Source organism: Electrona antarctica (genome assembly GCF_951216825.1).
Source record: "Electrona antarctica genome assembly, chromosome: 4".
In the NCBI taxonomy this organism is placed as follows: Eukaryota; Metazoa; Chordata; class Actinopteri; order Myctophiformes; family Myctophidae; genus Electrona; species Electrona antarctica.
Genome location: NC_136809.1, coordinates 16,088,562 through 16,108,345, shown reverse-complemented (window position 1 = coordinate 16,108,345; position 19,784 = coordinate 16,088,562). Strand labels below are relative to the sequence as shown.

Here is a 19,784-nt window from a genome sequence, read left to right as displayed (position 1 = left end):
GGCCTGACAGGCTCACCATGCTGACCACACACACACACACACACACACACACACACACACAGGCCTGACAGGCTCACCATGCTGACCACACACACACACACACACACACACACACACACAGGCCTGACAGGCTCACCATGCTGACCACACACACACTCGTTTACACACACACACACAGCGCCATCTAGTGATAGCATGCGCACACCTAAGAAATGCCGCTCGTCTGCTCTCACTCTACGGAGCTCGTTTCCCTTCCGGGTTATTCAGGAAGGTGGGGGCCTTTGTGAGGAGTACAACACCACTCGCATTAGCTCACAGCCTTTAGCTAGCAGTACAACCAGTTACATTTGCTCAGCTTTGAAAATCCTGTTTTAATTGAGGCTCAACAGAGCTGGATTTAAAAATCCCATCGCTGGTGGGGACGGAGGCTCACCGTACTAGCCGGAGCAATGCTAAAAGGTAAAGAGACGGACGGCGCGTTCATATATGGAGTATACAGTTGTCTACGAACATACGCGTAGATACCAGTAGGTACCATTAGCCTAGCTACGTTTATAAACGTAGATGGCACAGAAAAAGTTAAAAACAATGAACCTCTGCCCCCAATTTTCTTTTTTATATTACTCCTCCAGATTCTGTCCAAAAACCTGCAAATCGTTACACACTATCTTTATAGTCATGTGTTCAAAATGGATCTGTTTGCAGGATTGGCCCGTTTTGAACAAAAAGCCTCAAATCATGAACGCAGCGTGCAATTTACGTGAAAACTTTCACAGACTTTCCTACTAGGCTGAGGAATATATCCCACCCTTTTCACATTGGCCTGTTAGAGCGCCACCAACAGGTGGATTTTTACAAAACACATTTTTGGAACAAAATGCCTCAAATCATCCAATTGCCATGCAAGGCATAAGAAGAAATGACACCCTTTTCACATTGGCCTATTATAGCGCCACCAGGAAAATGGTCATCACAATTGTCTTATTTCTCATGGGATTGGAGACATTTGGCCCTTACAAGTACACACACACACACTCGACAGAAAGTCAAAACAAGGTATTTTTCGAGGAGCATTTAGCCAGAGAGGAAGCGTTATTCACCTTCAGCTTCACCATCACAGGACACAACTGCATTGCAATCACAGAATGATGACCTATATAAGTGATTCTCAACCTGTGAGGATATTGCAAGGGGCCCCCAAAATAATTGTCAAATTATTATTATTTCTTCTTAACTGAATGGCTGGAAAATGGAAATTAAGAGTTTATATAGTACAGTACATGCATAGACTTTCCTTAACGGTGGCGGAGATTAGCTGGTAACGGACGCGGGCGCGCGCACGCACGCACGCGCACACGCACACACACACGCACACACACACACACACGGACGGACGGAGTGCAAAACATACTCTCTCCCCATGCCTTCGGCCTGGTGGAGACAATAAATACAATGTTTAGAGATAGGGTTGAGTGTGTGTGTGTGCTTCTCCCGCGCTACTCACGTGAAGCAGAAGAAGAGCGTGGTGGATCCGACCAGGAAGAAGGTGGCGGCCGACACGGGGACGTAGCGCGAGGGCCGCAGGGGTCTGCTGGGAGGAGCCACCGCATGGGGCAGGGGCGAAGAGGAAGACGCCCCGCCCCCGGCGCTCTTACTGAGGCCGATGCCCGGCATCCTTTACTGTGTGCGTGTGAGGCAGGGGGGAAGGGTGTTGAGCCAACTCGTTGAAGGGAACAGGAATAGACACACAAACAGGATATTTGTGCACTTGGGAAAATGTGTGTGCGGGATGGGGGTCCGTTAGGACTCGTCAGAGTAGGGGTAGCAGCTATGCGAGTGCATGTAGCAGTAAGACACAAAGTGCTGTATATAGGTGTGTGTGGTCCCTTGTATGTTTCTTTTTTTTGTTGGGGGGGGGGGGGGGGGGTCGATCAGGGCATTAGCAAAAAACTGAAAAAACGAAGAGATTAAGAGAGCGAGAGAGCTTAAGAAGAAAGGATGCGGAGAGAAAGAGTGCGACAGGACAAGACGTGAGGAGAGGTTAGAGGGGCCGGAGGGGACCGTTCACTCCAATGTTCTGCGACACAAAGGCAACATTTTCTGCATCGTAGCTAGTGGGATGAACTGACAGTGTCGTTTCAGGCCTAATGTCCACTTGACTCCTTGATGTGCTCTATTACTTCGCCCCGTGTGTAGGCCAGGGTGGGAGGCTTCACGTGCAGCTGCCCTGCAAAGAGTTTGCTTTCACCTCAATAACAAAAAGACCTGGCAGGTGAAAATGTCTGAAGGAGGGAAGAAGAAATAAATGCAAAAAGGATTCAAATGGAAGCAAGCAATTAAGCGGAGAGAATGTCTAAATCGTCAAACTTAAGCAATTTTTACATTTTTAATGGGTGGGGTACAACAAAAATATATTCATTTTTTTGTTTGAGTGTTTTGGTGAGCATGAGGTATCCCTATGTAAATAAAGACTTCACTATAAGAACTACAAGAAAAACTGATATGGCTCCTATACTCAGATAATGAATACAGCAATACGATAACCAATATTTGGACCCTGTGTTATGTTGATAACACAGGATACTAAGCGTTGCTTCCTTTGCACAGATATACTCTAGGCGAGAATTATGAAAAGGTGATTTAATGGTGTGAATAATATCACCCCGAGCTGTGCTAATGAGTTCAATGAACGCAAAAAGACGTAGGAGTCAACAAACTGACTGAGTCACCCACCATACATTCTGATTCAAGCCTGCCCGCGAACCTAACCGCGGTGTCTAGATTCAGAACATCAGGCTAAGAGGCGATGGAGTGGTCGGTTAACTTTGGTTGAATGACTGAACCATACAGACTGACTGGGCATAACGGGTTGACAGAGAGGTAGAAATGAAGGAGAGGACAGAACCCGTTTCCATGGAGGGGAGACAGAGCGCAGACATCTGTGAAGACCGGAGGGGGGGAGAAAAGCCAAAGCGAGACTAATGCATGTGACAGAGAGAGTGGCCCAGAGGGGAGGGGGACGCCTTAGGGACAATAATCTGGGACTTTGTGCCTTCCTTCCTCTGTGACTTCCTGTTGAGAGAAAACAAAGACACTTCATAGACCAGGGGTTTCGGATAATGATTCCTCTGGGGTTTCAGAAACGGTGCATGTTTCCAGTTTACGGTGGCTACCAGTACAACAGACTTTTGTTGAGCCCGTTTCCTATGCGTCAGTGCTTGTGTTTATCCAAATGTGTGTCCCGGGCTGAAAAGGTCACAGGGCCCCAGAGACCAGCAGTCCAAAGCTGCTGTAGAACGTTTTGTATTTTTGTTTTTAAATTCCCCCTCCTTCGGGGACACAGTTTCAGTCCAGAACTCGTATTAATAACTGTGGTCTGTAGGCTGGCCGATACTGCTGTCTGGTTTTCCTGTGTTGGGGCATCCCTGAGCGCCACGGGGGTGTGGGTGGCTGTTTCAAACCACCTCACCTGCCTGCAGTGCCTGGGATGTTAACGCAGCAAGGTGCACAGCGAGAGGTGACAGTGTGGTGGCATGGCATCCAACGGATCCAGGCCAGCATCCATTAGTCGCCATGTAAAAAACAGCTGTTTGGGGGGAAAAACTAAAACAACAAGTAAAATGACACCCAAAGAAGGATTACATTTAATCCTATAGGTGTTGCACTCTGAAAAGGGATTTAAAATAACAGATTACAGACAGATAGTAATCACAGTCACAACAGTGCCACGGGACGAGTAGTACACCAGGCCCGGCTTAAGCACACTGTGTGTGTTTCTCCAAGAATAACTCCTCCACTTGGTTACGTAAACGCTGGTTTCTCAGACGTTTTGGTTTTTCCGCTCGTCTCCTCCAGGGACTTCGGTTCGGGGGCCATTCCGGCTGCTTCTTTGCCCCGAGAGAAAGTGTGATTGAGGCCTCGGTAACGCAATCCAGCACTCTCCCCCCCCCGGGGGACCAGCTTCTGTCGCAAAACACTTCGCCGAACCCTGTAGTTGTGTGTGTGTGGGAGAGAGGGGGACCGACTCCAAGCACCTCTTACCAGCCGATATCTTACGTACTGCCTGTTGTACAATTTATAATTCCTGGTTTATTCAAGTCCACAGGTGAATATCGGTATCACTCCTTGTCCGTGAGCAGAAATAAAAGGAGGCTCAGTCACTTAAGAACACAGGAGCGTCTTGTCTTCCGTCTCTTTGTCTACATGGTGATCTATCCTGTTTGAATTAGGTACGGCCAAAGAGATCAACTTGGTTAAGCGCCCTCAATCCGGCAGGTTCTCCCTGGTACTTGTATTCCACTTGTGTAAACTGGAGTTTGTGTCAGTGCTGGAAGGTACCACAGGCCCGTAGGATGGCTGAGACACCTGGAAGGTACCACAGGCCCGTAGGATGGCTGAGACACCAGCACCTGGCAGGGAGACACAGATATGTTTGGTTAAAGGGAGTATATTACATGAGGACGTACAGTTGGGTGCCACCGATATTGTCCCTTATCATTTGACCCATTTAGGCCTGACCTCAAAACTTTTAAAAATCCTTCTAAATCCTCCAGTTTTCTGAAATAAATATTTTCACGATTTAAAAAAAATAGCAGACCTACAAGCTCGTAGCGCGCCACTCGGTGGCGCTATGAGCTTGTAGATCTGCTATTTTTCAATAGCTAAATTATAACAATGTTTAAAACACCAAAAGGGGTTCCCGCCCAAAATGGGTTAACTGTCCTTTTGCGCAGATCACGCAAACCTCAGCAAAAAGAAAAGGACAATATCGATGGCCTCCAACTGTACACTACATTTAAAAAGGTCAACTATTTGTTGTTCATCAAAGACATCGTTAAAAGTTAATTTACTTTGAGTGGTCATTTTGGGGATTTATTGATTTTGCAATACACCAAGTACGTAATTCTGGTCTTCTTGTGTAGCAGCACGATCAGAGATCTCGGCCTACTGGTTCATCTGGGGACATCTACAGTGCATTCAATATATGGGCTAGAATGGCAGCGAGAACAGCCACGACAGCATGCCCACTGCTATTGAAAACCAATCCTGACTCTGTCCCAATATGATCTCTGAATTGTTTAGACGTCACCAGTCATATAAGTAGGTGGAGATCACTGATCGTCTGGCGAAGCAAGACTAAATTATGTTCAGACAGTTTCTCATTAGCCACAGATAATATATTTGAGCTGGACTTAATTGACACGACTCCCAGAGCAGTTACAGCACAAAAAAACGCAGGCAGTCTTCTGGAATGACTGGGCATGTTTTACAACACTGTGACAATGGGACTTTAACCGTGCAAACACTTTTATAGATCCAGAGACAGTAGACGGTTCCTGGAAACTGACAATATTATACCTTCAAAATGAAATGGAAGCACAGCTGACTTAACCTGACTCCGCCAGATGGGGCAGCAGAGAGTACACTGGGTTCCCCCCTCCTGCTCCCATCTGGGAACAACGGCCTGGCCAATCAGCAGCAGCTAGAGGCGGGATAGCTGCTGCTGAGGCCGTTTTGTGGCCGGGCATCAAGTCTGCCTGAGAGTTCCCAGATGGGAGCAGGAGGGGGGAACCCAGTGTACTCTCTGCTGCCCCATATGGCGGAGTCAGGTTACAGCTGACTACACAACAGCATGAATCACACAATTGTCTCCTTTCAAACAAGACTAAAAGCCCTGCTAGCAGCCCATAAGGGCTGTGTTGCTCCTTACAGACGATAGTTTGTAAGGAGCAAAGCGTGACGAATGGACCACTAAAGATGACTAAAGACGGCATTGGCATCTTTAGGCTGAATTGGGGTGGGTGGGGGGGGGATCAATACATGGTATGTTCACTGAAGGAGGCACTAGAGGAAACTGGAAAGGCCATCATTCTCGATTCCTCCCCAACGAGTCACAAATCAAAGAGCGAAGCCGATCACATGCACTGACTCTGACTCTATTTTTGGCTTACTCTAGATTATTACACCCCTCAACCACTTATCCAACAGAGACATATCCATGTTATTACACCCCTCAACCACTTGCCCAACAGAGACATATCCATGTTATTACACCCCTCAACCACTTGCCCAACAGAGACATATCCATGTTATTACACCCCTCAACCACTTGCCCAACAGAGACATATCCATGTTATTACACACCTCAACCACTTGCCCAACAGAGACATATCCATGTTATTACACACCTCAACCACTTGCCCAACAGAGACATATCCATGTTATTACACACCTCAACCACTTACCCAACAGAGACATATCCATGTTATTACACCCCTCAACCACTTACCCAACAGAGAGCTGAACCCCCCATCCCAATAAAAACTGGATTGTCAGTTATAGAGCTGAACCCCCCATCCCAATAAAAACTGGATTGTCAGTTATAGAGCTGAACCCCCCCATCCCAATAAAAACTGGATTGTCAGTTATAGAGCTGAACCCCCCATCCCAATAAAAACTGGATTGTCAGTTATAGAGCTGAACCCCCCATCCCAATAAAAACTGGATTGTCAGTTATAGAGCTGAACCCCCCATCCCAATAAAAACTGGATTGTCAGTTATAGAGCTGAACCTCCCACCCCAATAAAAACTGGATTGTCAGTTATAGAGCTGAACCCCCCATCCCAATAAAAACTGGATTGTCAGTAATAGAGCTGAACCCCCCACCCTAATAAAAACTGGATTGTCAGTTATAGAGCTGAACCCCCCACCCTAATAAAAACTGGATTGTCAGTTATAGAGCTGAACCCCCCACCCCAATAAAAACTGGATTGTCAGTTATAGAGCTGAACCCCCCATCCCAATAAAAACTGGATTGTCAGTTATAGAGCTGAACCCCCCATCCCAATAAAAACTGGATTGTCAGTTATAGAGCTGAACCCCCCCATCCCAATAAAAACTGGATTGTCAGTTATAGAGCTGAACCCCCCACCCTAATAAAAACTGGATTGTCAGTTATAGAGCTGAACCCCCCATCCCAATAAAAACTGGATTGTCAGTTATAGAGCTGAACCCCCCACCCTAATAAAAACTGGATTGTCAGTTATAGAGCTGAACCCCCCATCCCAATAAAAACTGGATTGTCAGTTATAGAGCTGAACCCCCCACCCCAATAAAAACTGGATTGTCAGTTATAGAGCTGAACCCCCCACCCCAGCTGAACCCCCCACCCCAATAAAAACTGGATTGTCAGTTATAGAGCTGAACCCCCCACCCCAATAAAAACTGGATTGTCAGTTATAGAGCTGAACCCTCCACCCCAATAAAAACTGGATTGTCAGTTATAGAGCTGAACCCCCCATCCCAATAAAAACTGGATTGTCAGTTATAGAGCTGAACCCCCCACCCCAATAAAAACTGGATTGTCAGTTATAGAGCTGAACCCCCACCCCAATAAAAACTGGATTGTCAGTTATCGAGCTGAACCCCCCACCCCAGCTGAACCCCCCACCCCAATAAAAACTGGATTGTCAGTTATAGAGCTGAACCCCCCACCCCAATAAAAACTGGATTGTCAGTTATAGAGCTGAACACCCCACCCCAATAAAAACGGGATTGTCAGTTATAGAGCTGAACCCCCCACCCCAATAAAAACTGGATTGTAAGTTATATAGCTGAACCCCCCACCCCAATAAAAACTGTCGCTGTGCTCAACATGAAATCCCTGTGTTTGTGTATAATGATGTGCCAACATGTTCCCCTCGTAAACAAGCATGTTTAGACGCAAGTGACTAATTCCCGTGCAATCCCCCCCGCCCACCGCCTCTCTGGCCGCCACCATGCGACAGACTGTATCAAATATGAATGACTATTGACTGACTATCGTAAACGATACAGACAGACCTCCCCAACAATATCACCGAGACGGTTTGTTTATTTGTGGACCGATTTAAGATGACCCCATGTTATGTTATTCTCCATAGAGAAAAACTGCCGTGAACCAGGGTATGAGCGATTGCGTCAGGACTTTGGCACTATACGAATAGTATAACGCTGTACAAACACATCAACCAGCACTGGACCTATATCTATATTATTATCATCATCTATATTATTTAGCGCTTGTTGTGCCGCTTCAACGTTGCCTGTCATGCTGCGGATTAATTTTCTTCTCTCGCAGCTCGCGCTGCCATCCTGTCGAGAACGGGGAGGCGGGTGGGCGCGGGGGGATTGCACGGCAACACGGTCACTCGCTGTTAAGACGTTATCTGCTTTGTCCAGAGATGCATACTCTTGACTGCAAACTTTTGTTATGGTGCGTTCACACGGGCAGATGCAAAGATGCAGTCTATTGAGTCTACCATTCATTGTCAATGTAAGCCAGCCACATGAAGATACAAAGATGCATCCAACGTCTGTAGCTGCTGCAAAAGAGCTACAAATACACTGTGTAGCTTTTGCATATTTGCATCTGCCTGTGTGAAAGCAGCATTAGGCCAAGTTCCAATCTGCCATTTGTGAAATTGAGAAAGGGAGCCTCCCACACAATTGCGCTGTTTCCTAAACAATTAGCACAATATGTAGAATTATGATGTTTGACCATATTTGTCTAAACCTACGAATGTTCTTCATTCCTTATTTAAGAAATCACAGATTGAGGCCTTTGCTTATGAAATATCGTCATCATTATCATTAGGGTGTTGATGTTTTTTAGGGAAGATGCTTGTGAACATGCATTCTATAGCTAGTTTGACCAATTTAAACACTCTAAACTAAATCTAAACTAATCTAATCTATCACTAGTTTGAATACTTCAGTCTTAAAATAACGAATAAGCGAAAATAAAATAGTCTATCTACAAGCTCAACACTGTATGATTCCTTGGAAGAGGGAGAAAGAGAGAAAAACTGGGAAATCTATTCTACTGCATTACTATTACTGTAACCTGAATGCTGTGTGTGCATGCAGGCAGCTGAGATTAGTGTGCGTGCGTGCGTGCGTGCGTGCGTGCGTGCGTGCGTGCGTGCGTGCGTGCGTGCGTGCGTGCGTGCGTGCGTGGTGATGATTAATGCTGTATGGGTCTGGGACATTGTGGGCAACTAATGAGGCCATTTCTAAGTTCTGGGATTTTTAATGTCTATTCTAAAACAAGACATTTTGAAAACTAGATATTGTGAAATCTACACATTTCCCTGCTTAATATGTAGGCCAGTAGTTCTCAAAGTGGGGTCCAGGGACACCCAAGGGTAGGTGGTCCCCAGCTAAAATGAGTTAGCATCACAATTATTTGAACCACCATCCAACCGCCAGCCAACCAGCCAATCAAAAATACAGAGTGTCACACTTTAAACATGTTTACACTTTACAGAACATTAATGTTCATCAGTGTACATGCTCACATCATTATGCTATAAATATATAGTTATGATTGTAGGTCAGGTGTGGACGACAATTAACATCTTACTAGTTTCTCAGGCACATTAATTAAGCTTACTGGTTATGTACATTAAAAGCATCCAGCTGTGACCATCATATTATAAACAATATATATTACAGTATATAGATATACACTGTATGATACGAGTGTGTAGATATGCAAAAAAGGCAGATAGAGCCACAAACAAAATCACGTCTGTGTGTCTCTGTGTGTGTGTGTGTGTGTGTGTGTGTGTTACAGTTATAGCAGTGCGGATGATTGCCTTATAAGTGGAGTAAAGGGATTGACTTTGTTGCATGCATGGTTGAGCACAATCTACAAGCCCACATAGCGTCGCAGTGCAACACGTAATGGTCTTGTAGATTGGTCATGTCCGGTGCACGACAGCGCTGCACAACAAAGAATAAATCAGGCATAATCGCCAAAGGGGGAAGCAGAGGAATTGCAGCACTCACTCTCTCTCCATCCCTCACACACACACAGTCACACAGTCTCTCAAACACACACACACACACACACACACACACACACACACACACACACACACACACACACACACACACACACACACACACACACACACACACACACACACACACACACACACACACACACACACACACACACACACACACACACACACACACACACACACACACACACACAGTGAGTCATCGCAGAACTACGCCCTGCCTGCCTGCGTTCACTTCTTCTGTGGGGGCTTGAGGGTGTTGGGAGGGAGGGAAACGGAGTGAGAGAGGATGAGAAAGACACAGCAAATGGAAAGAAATATGGGACAAGAAACATCCGTGCGGTGGAGCGCAAATCACAGACAGGCCGTGTGGCCTATCCATTTTGATGAGGTCAGTCTTGCGTAAATATGAAGTTCTGAATGGCTCATCCCATAGCCTGAATGGCTCATCCCATAGCCTGAAGGCACGCTCGGTCTGAAGTTAATAATGAGGAGGCACGCCCCGCCCCCTACCTCCCTCCATCATTTCAAGTGATTACACCGTTTTGGCATCGTGCACGAGTATGAAAGCGGCACAGGGCAATGGGGGCGGGGTTAAGGCTACGATAATGGATGCTGATCGTTGATGCCTTGTGTCAATTATGTTTGTACAGGGATAGAGTGGGAACACAGTCACACATCAGGGTGGGGAATTGGGAATGCCAATGAAATGCAGCCAGATGTAATACTGCATCATACAGCTCTTTCTAACTGCATGTACTGTATGTAGGCACACACAGAATGACAGAAGGAATCTGACATCAGAAAGCCTGTGGTTGACTGCAGAAGAAAAACTATGCCCTCTGTATTCTTATACAATATACTACTCCCGTGATGTAAATAGGTTTTCAATGTAATGAGTCTGGTCTTTTAGCCGAGTCCCAGGGACATTTGAGGAGTCCCACTTCAACAACGTTAGGAGTCATATTTTGCCATTTTTACAAATTGCAGCATTTAACTCCCATTTCATTTTATATGGTTATAATGTGGTTATATCCATGTAGAAAACAGAAGAATAAATGATTATTCTTACTAAAGCTAGCAAAATAAACTAGAATAAAAAACAGTACAGTAGTACAGCAGTGCATCCCGTGGATGCGAGGTCATTGTTTTATTGCGTCCCTCAACTATAAACTGCATTTTGGGATGCAAAATGCACCCTCTGCTACTCACACTCACACACACACTTTAGATCGATGTTGACAGATCTATATTAGAACCTTGAGTTATATAGCTATCCATTGTGGCCATGATGCGAGTCCAAATATTGTCAATCATGTTTATCTGTTGCTGCTGTGCTCCGTGAGTGTGGAATAGAGATTTTAAACTTTTTATCATCCCTGCTAGTGGTGGGGCTCTAGGGATGGCAATGTCGGCCTGTCAACCCATAGATATATATAAGAAAGCTAGATGGCTCACCCGTGCTGCTGGCCAATCTTACAGAGGGGCAGCATAACATTGTGTCTATGGACATATACTTTTTAAATAACCATAACTTGCTTCGTTTTCAAACGATTTTCAAACGGTTTGGTTTGTTATAAACGTCAGAGACGTCCGCATACTTGTATGCTTTTATGACATTTTTATAAAAAATAAAGTTAAGCAGATCAGCGTCCTGAATCATAGCCACGTTGATAACGTTTGTATTAAACCAACCCGTTTGTAAATCCGTCAAGATTTGAGGGAGTTATGACTATTTTTGTTTGAGCTGCCATTGAACATACTGTACTGTAGCCCCTCAGCAAGATGGCCGCGGGTGAACTACGTCAGAGACTCCACCTTGAGCCATCTAGCCTTTATATGTCTATGTGTCAACCCTTCCAATACTTCAATTCCAAACAAGATATCTTGAAAACTACTGTATGGAATTTTCTGTGCAATGCACATTATTCCTCTGTTGAGGAGGAACCGCACCGAGTTCGGTGACGCCATGGCCTTTACAAAACTTCCACTTGCACACAAGATATATGAAATCTGTTGGGTTGTTTTTTGTTACAATACAAAAACAAACATTTATTTTGTTACACAGGCAGCAACATTAAAGTTTGTATCGCATCTCTCTCACACACAGTAAGCTGTGTGTACACACTACTGTATATAGCACTTATTACTACAATTCAATTAGGGTTTTTTTTAAATATACAATCAAAGCAGGAGCAAGTGGAAGCTCAAGCACACAACAGAGAGTAAGATTTGGTTTAAACTTCATTGTGCATGTACTGCTATTTTCAGCATGCGCCACCACACACCAGTGATTTATACTTGCACACTTAGTCACTCCGGGTACAGGTTGCACAGTAATGTCATTCAGCAAAATAAGCAAGCCATCACTGTTTTACACCCAACTACTGACCAATGACCATAGTAACAAATAAAGAGATAATTGCAGTTTGCTGATTCTGGACCGGAGGAAGTGATATGAGGACTCCTAATGTCTGCCAAAAGACAGATTACAATTTTTTTTCAAGTTCAAGTTCTTTGTCACTTGCACACAGCAACACTGCAAGCAGGAAAACTCCAATCCATACTCTGTCGTGTAGGTTTGAGCACGGCTAGCGGTGTAGCTCTAAAGATGGCAAGGACAGTCGGTTGGTCTCTCATCCGTCTGTCATTCCATCCCAACATTTTGGTCTTTTGGCTAGCTTGTGAACAGAGGAGTACACCCCTCAAGCTACTGAGAATGAATTGTGCTCACTCACTGAGCTGTTGAGGGTGCTAATACACCTCAAAAGTCAAATGATATACCTGAAGCAAACAAAATGACAATCAACATTCTACATTAAAACAGAATTAAATCATTGGACTGGATCTTTAAGTGCTTTTTCTTTTTTGTTACAAGATAAAAGAAAATGCTGATCAATGATGTACAGGTATATGAACCTATGTATGGACTATGTATGTGCATTTAAAATTAGCCTCATCAGTCTCCTACAAAATCACTTGAGAAGATACTTTTTCCATTTCAATTAATACCACACTCACTGGCAGAGGTGATACTCCCAGTATGCAAGCATTATATTGGTGTTTGATGTTTACTTATTAATTTCCAAGCTTGTTCCAAGTAGTGGTGGATATTGCCTGCAATCCCACGATAGATATGCATCACAATGCAGAGGCCACGATACGATATATATCGATATATGCAATAAATCACACCCGTGTGAACTGAGTGGTGAAACTCCGTGTGGGGGTCTCCAGGGGGTCCCCGGAACTTCCAGACCCACAGGAACGCGCCCAGGGTGCCGGTTCCGGCGAGCCGCCCTGCGTCCGAAACGGTCGAGAAATGTTACTGTTAAAGAGTTTCTGTGTGGGGGAGGGAATAAGCAGACAACACACTCTCTTTCACAAGCAAGAGTATATTCTCTCTCTCTCTTATGCACGCTCCACATTGTAATTAGCAGGCAACAGTGCAACACTATCTCTCTCTCTGTTTCTAGCACAACAGTGCCTATACATAGGGACATACAGACATAGGGAGAGACATAGAGACGGACATTGCTGTAGCTTGGAGTGGTTGCACCACTCAGTTTCAGGCCCACAGAGATCTTTAAATTAAAATAGAATGTCTAAACATCTTAACAAGGGGTCTGGGAAGGGAGTGCATTGCAACTTGCAAGGGGGAGCTTTGATAACGTTAAACAGAGGTATGTTTGTCAACACTAATCACCCAGATAATTCATGCCGTTTATTGCCATAACGATACAGCAGCCTCTCGATCGATTCACCTATCATCCGGATGTTCTATCGATATATTGCCATATCGATTAATTGAATGCACCACTAGTTCCAAGTCAGGGACACAGACTTTGGAAACTTTCACTCTGCCAAGCCAATTGCTTTCTTGTCCCTTCAACACATTAGTGTAATTGTAACTTTGTTCTTCTCCTTTCCATGCTGACTATAGTGGAAAGTGCCCCATCTGGGTACTTGTGGGGTACAGCCAAATACTATATCAATCTCGCTCTATGCCTGCTGACTTAACAAAGTGTCTACTCTTACTATTGGCAGTGGAACTGCCAACATTATTTTCCTAAGATGTTAAGAAGACTTTAGGCCGATTTCTGATCAGGCCACCTACTCAGATACCCTGATCACATGCTATCTAGAAAGACCAAAAACAGATCTAATAGTCTAATACGGTATTTCATATTGATTCACAATGATTTCCAGATAGATTGTTGGATATGGTAACATGTCGCCAATGTTCATTTGAATGAAAGAAAAACACACATGAACATTGTGGCCAATGTAGATCTCAGATCTCATGTGGCCAGCGCCAGCCTGTGACTGTGACCTAAGTCATGGACTCCGTTGTCTAGTACGAAGTGTGTACCACTGCACATTTGTCAAAGTCTGGCCTGGGCCGTGGCTCAGCGGTCCAGGCACCTTGGCCGGTAGTCCAATCTGGCAGTGTGCCTCGCTCGGGTTCAACTCCCGATCCCGACAGCCTTTGCTGCATGTCACCCACCCACCCCCCGCCCCCCCCCCCCCCCCCCATCTCTCTCACCCATTTCTTGTCAGCCTACTGCCTGTCCCTCTATAAAAAGAATATAAAATAAAGGCGAAAGCCACAAAAAACAATAAAAAAAAAAAAGAAAACATTTGTCAAAGTCTGGTCCGAGCCGCCCACTGACTTCCATTAATCAAATTAAAGTTAATAAATATTTGAAAAAGTATAACACACATGTGAAACTCAGTTTCACCGGTTTGTGAGATTAGCTCTGGACAGACACACACAAACATTACTAGTCTAGATGGTCCATAAAAACCTGAATTAGGTAAACTCGGGTACGCCTGTTGTAGCCTTAGAATGTCTCTAATGTTACATATATTTCATATATTTCACATTACAGAGCCATAGATCTTTGTGGGAGATGTTTTGAATGGTGCTGCTGAGAAATTATTCACACCACCTGCCAATAGAGCGTCGCAGTCCCGCCCCCTACCATGGACCAGAAAATGAATCCCAATGCATTTTTCCCATAGACATTTCAAAAAGTATTTATTTAAAGACGGTTACGGCGCGGACAAAGCCAACTCGAGTCGTGACAACTCATGACAACACAAACTATATTTTGGACCAAACAAATAATTACAAAGAAGAAAAACAACAAAAAAAGTGTTGTAACCTGCCGTTTTTTTCTTCTTTCTAATTATTTGTTCGGCCCAAAAAATGACTCGAGTTGGCTTTTTCCGCGGCGTAAACGTCTTTAAATAAATACTTTCTGAAATGTCTATGAGGAAAATGAACGGAGAATCATTTCCTGGTCCATGGTAGGGGGCGGGACTGCTACGCTCTATTGTGTGCCCCAAACATTTGTGCTTCCCTGGTCAATTTGTGATGACGTTTGTGGTGATCAGAGGAAGTTTTGGTAAATTCAGTCCAGCTGTCATTCCGGGCCCTTCGCCCGGAGAGAATGTCGTCCGTGTGAATCCCGTGGAAAAAAATATATTTGACTAAACACACGTTTTCTGCCAGAACTTTCACATGGATTTAAAACTAGAGGACAATATCTGACTCCAAGTCTTAGGAATTATTTAATGGATGAGTACTTAGCACCGACCACATTTATGTGCATGTCGCGCAGCTATAACTGGGAGTCGATGGCTCCAATATATGGCTCTGTATTGTGAAATATATTAAATATATGGCCTGTTGATTATTTAGAGGGGAAATGTATGCTCACACCAGAAAGAGAACCGAGGTAGTAGGCTTGCTAAAACACAACATGCATACCTACTCCATATGCATCCGAGATCTGTCTACACCACCTCTCTAGATTTCCACTGAGGGCAGGTTTTGATTTATGTTTAATAGTGACTCTAGACTTCATAACACCATGACACTTTCAAGTGGCAAACTTCCAAATACTGAGTGCGTTCCTGTGGAATGCTGATAAATGAATACCAGGTCAATGGCAGGGTTATATACACTCTGCTTAATGGGCAGTGATTCTAAGAGACAGATCTTTATGTTTAGTAGCAGAGCTTATTGCTTTTAAATGCACATAGAATATAGCATGGTATATTACTGTAGAATATGTTGCATGTTAATGTTTACATCAATAACATGCAGTGATGAAAATAGCCTGCATCCTTAGACTCACAAAAATGGGGAAAGGACGCAATCATGTCACCCTCCGGGGGTCAAATACTGTACTCAGGGTCCCTGGGAGTCGGGACCCATCTAAAAGACCACCCACCCCTGGGTCCCGGGACCCATTACATTGAACACCAATTTACAGAGATGCCTATACCCCCCCACCCATAAATTAGACACAAACCAGAGTGGGTTACACACATAGACCACCATGGCAAACAGAGCTAGGATGACTGAGCTCAGTTGGCACTATTCACAGTCACACACATTTTAGGGAAAGCCAACACGTATCATGAGTAGTAGTAGATAGAAGAGCTATTGTGGATCCATTATGATATCCACCTGATCTACACTATAGTACACACACCAAAAGTCGGGGTGGGGACACCACACCACCACGGTAGATGGCGTGGTTTTGAAGTGTGGGTTAAGGGATATATTGATGATGTGATTGATAACCAATCAACTTGGTGGAATATGTTCAGATCAGCTTGAACTGATCCACAGGGGATGGCATGATGCACGGGGGCTAGGTGGATGGATGGAAGGATGGCTGGAATAACAGCGGTGTAACGTTACAGCCTTTAGCTTGACTTGACTTGCTAACGTGAGCTACTACTACCAACAATAATAATGGATATGAACGACAATATACATTATCAAAATGTATTTTGATACGTTTTAATGTGGTTTTCGAACCACAGCCATTCTCGTAACGCCATGTTAATAGTTCCACCTAGTATCTTTATGATGGTTTTTAGCCTCCCTTCCCTTTTAGCCCCTTTCCATTTAAGCTTCATTTTACACACCGCATATCGCGAGAGTCCGACAGAAAAAAGGACAGATCTACAAGCTAACAACGCGTCGCATTGCGACGCGTTGTTAGCTTGTAGATCTGTCCTTTTTGGGTGCTTCTTAGGCTAACTAGCGACAGCTCTCTGATTAGCTGGCTAGCATGCTAAAACGCTAACGCGTCCATGAAACCAAACTCACCTGTAAAGAACAGAAGAAAAATAAAAACAAGCTTCCCAGCGGCTCGTGTTATTAAAAAATACAAATAAAAACGTCCATGGTTCGGCTGTCTTCGCTGCTGCTGCTCGTGTGTCTTATTCCATCGTTGTATTTTCTTTTAGGAATTATAATCCGAAATTATGAAGGGATACTGTATCATTGACATGAACACCCCCGAGCTCAGTCAGATTGTCAGCTTTTAATAATAACGTTATGGTCGTGTTGGTTTATTATAAATCCTCTGGTAAATAAATCCACACAGTGTTTGTTGGTTGATTGGTCGCTCATATGGTTCCTAAAAGGACGACACACATTATCATTTTTTTTTCAGCACCACAAAACGTCCAAAACTCCCGATTTCAAGAGGCTCCGTCCTCCGCGTTGACGTGGGGGGCAGAGTTTGTGCGGTACACGCCCGCTGATTGGACGCCTGGCGTGTCGGTCAAGGCCGGGAGTCGGATTCGATTGGTGGGCAACGATGTCGGAGCCCCTCCCACCGGACCCGCCCCCGAAACGGTGCACGTCATGATTACGGTGGATCAGTGGTTCTCAACCAGTGGTCCACTTGACCAGTGGTCCTTCATTCCTTGAGGGGGTTCCAGGTGGTCCATGGTCCCCAGCTAAAGGAAAACACATTTCTCAAATTCAATTATACTTGAGGGACATTTTGCCCAAGTATAGTAATAGAAGTATAGACACATACACGCACGCACGCACGCACGCACGCACGCACGCACGCACGCACGCACGCACGCACGTGCATGCCTGCCTATTAAATAATGGGCCTTGATATGAAAAGGGTTGAAAACCACTACACTAGATTGTGATTGAATGATGACCTGTTCTGACGTGACCCAATACAAAGACCCTCAGTCTGACCCCATTGTAATAACAAAGTAATAGCGCAATGTACATATCTTTTACGACTTAAGTAGGCCTACAAAAGTGTTGGCATAAAGATATAGCCTGTACACAGAGTACCAAAAGTTAAACAAAAAAAGGCAGAATCTGTCAGACTCTTTTCGAAATTAGCATATCCAATCTACCTGATCACGAGTTGAGAGCTTGTAGATCCGCTATTTCCAAATAGCCAAAGTATAAAATAGAGCTTTAATAAGTGGTTGTTTGTAGTGATTATTAATATGTTTTATATTAATATGTTTCATATTAATAATCTAAATCTGCAAACTAAGTAGGCGTATAAACTAGAAGTATAAAGTAAGCTATTGAAAATTGGAAATACCCCACAATTAAGTGTACCTCAGAATTGTATAGTACTTATGAGTACTTTAATAGTTACTTTCCACCACTGATTGCATTAGTTAATAAAGCCCCCCTCAGCAATATGTGATGTATTCCATGGACTGGCACATAAACTGTCATTAACATTAATACTTAATCCGCTACGGCTATGCGACACACTGACATACTAACTCTCTCTGTGTGTGTGTGTGTGTGTGTGTGTGTGTGTGTGTGTGTGTGTGTGTGTGTGTGTGTGTGTGTGTGTGTGTGTGTGTGTGTACGTGCACTTGATTGTTTTCATCATGTGTGCTTATTATTTCTGTTTGGCACTGATTGCTGGTGGCACATACAGTATGTGCGAGTGTGCACAACACACACAGACACACGCACGCACGCACGCACGCACGCACGCACGCACACACACACACACACACACACACACACACACACACACACACACACACACACACACACACACACACACACACACACACACACACACACACACACACACACACACACACACAAGAGTCGGAGGGATTAAATCGACAGCAGGGGCTATGGGGATAAGCCCTCACAGCCCAGCTCCTATACAGCATACATACTGTACTGTGTACAGTAACAGTACATACACAATTACACATGCACACACCTATACAATAACAAAGCCAAAACCCTCAATTCTGTGTGTGTGTGTGTGTGTGTGTGTGTGTGTGTGTGTGTGTGTGTGTGTGTGTGTGTGTGTGTGTGTGTGTGTGTGTGTGTGTGTGAAAGAGAGAACTCCATGGCAGTTGGCTGTGGATTCCATAATGCCTGTGAGACTAAAGGGACAATCATGGTATTAAAAACCTAAACAATGGAGCATTTTAGAATGACCCATTTCACACAGAGCGGTGGCCAAGAATGTTTTTTTTTTCATGTGACCCTCCATACTAATAAAGTATGGCTTTAATGATTTGATTTCCAGAGATAATTGAAGAATCTGAGAGTCCTGGATAGATGTCTGTCATAGAAATCATCTTACTTCAATTCAATCATCTTACTTCGATTCACAGTTGTGTATTGTACAGGGAAGAGCCCCTAGACATTATAGAGGGTATATGCACGTGCATATTGTGTGGCAAATCAAAGTGAGTTTAACGTAGCTTAACGTCATTTAACGCAATCAGATAGGTCTTTTCTGTTTGGATGCATGGGCTGTCAAGTCGTTTTTCCTGCATTAACATTATGATGCATACCCTCTATTGGTAAAGGAAAAGACATTTCTCAAATTCAATTATACTTGAGGGACATTTTGCCCAAGTATAGTAATAGAAGTATAGACACATACATGCACACGCACGCACGCACGCACGCACGCACGCAAGCACGCACGCACGCACGCACGCACGCACGTACGCACGCACGCACGCACGCACGCACGCACGCACGCACGCACGCACGCACTCCATGTCAAGTTCAACAACCATGATGAATGCACCCGCACCATCTTCTCTCGTTCTACATTTTCTGGATGTTGTGGATGTTGCCCTGGACCTTTTTTA

The 19,784-nt window shown here is 44.4% G+C and overlaps 1 protein-coding gene across 2 annotated transcripts in view; it reads right to left on the bottom strand.

Annotated features, from left to right (window-relative positions):
* Window positions 1-17,311, bottom strand: part of zdhhc5a (zDHHC palmitoyltransferase 5a) — a 43,197-nt gene extending 25,886 nt beyond the window's left edge. For both annotated transcript variants that reach the window (XM_079499769.1, XM_079499768.1), the window contains exons 1-2: window positions 16,981-17,311; window positions 1,505-4,409 (exon numbers count right to left, since the gene is read on the bottom strand). In XM_079499769.1, the coding sequence (XP_079355895.1) occupies window positions 1,505-1,674 (170 nt within the window). In that variant the 5' untranslated portion in view covers window positions 1,675-4,409; window positions 16,981-17,311. The remainder of the gene's footprint in view (window positions 1-1,504; window positions 4,410-16,980) is intronic.
* Window positions 17,312-19,784: the final 2,473 nt, after the last annotated feature.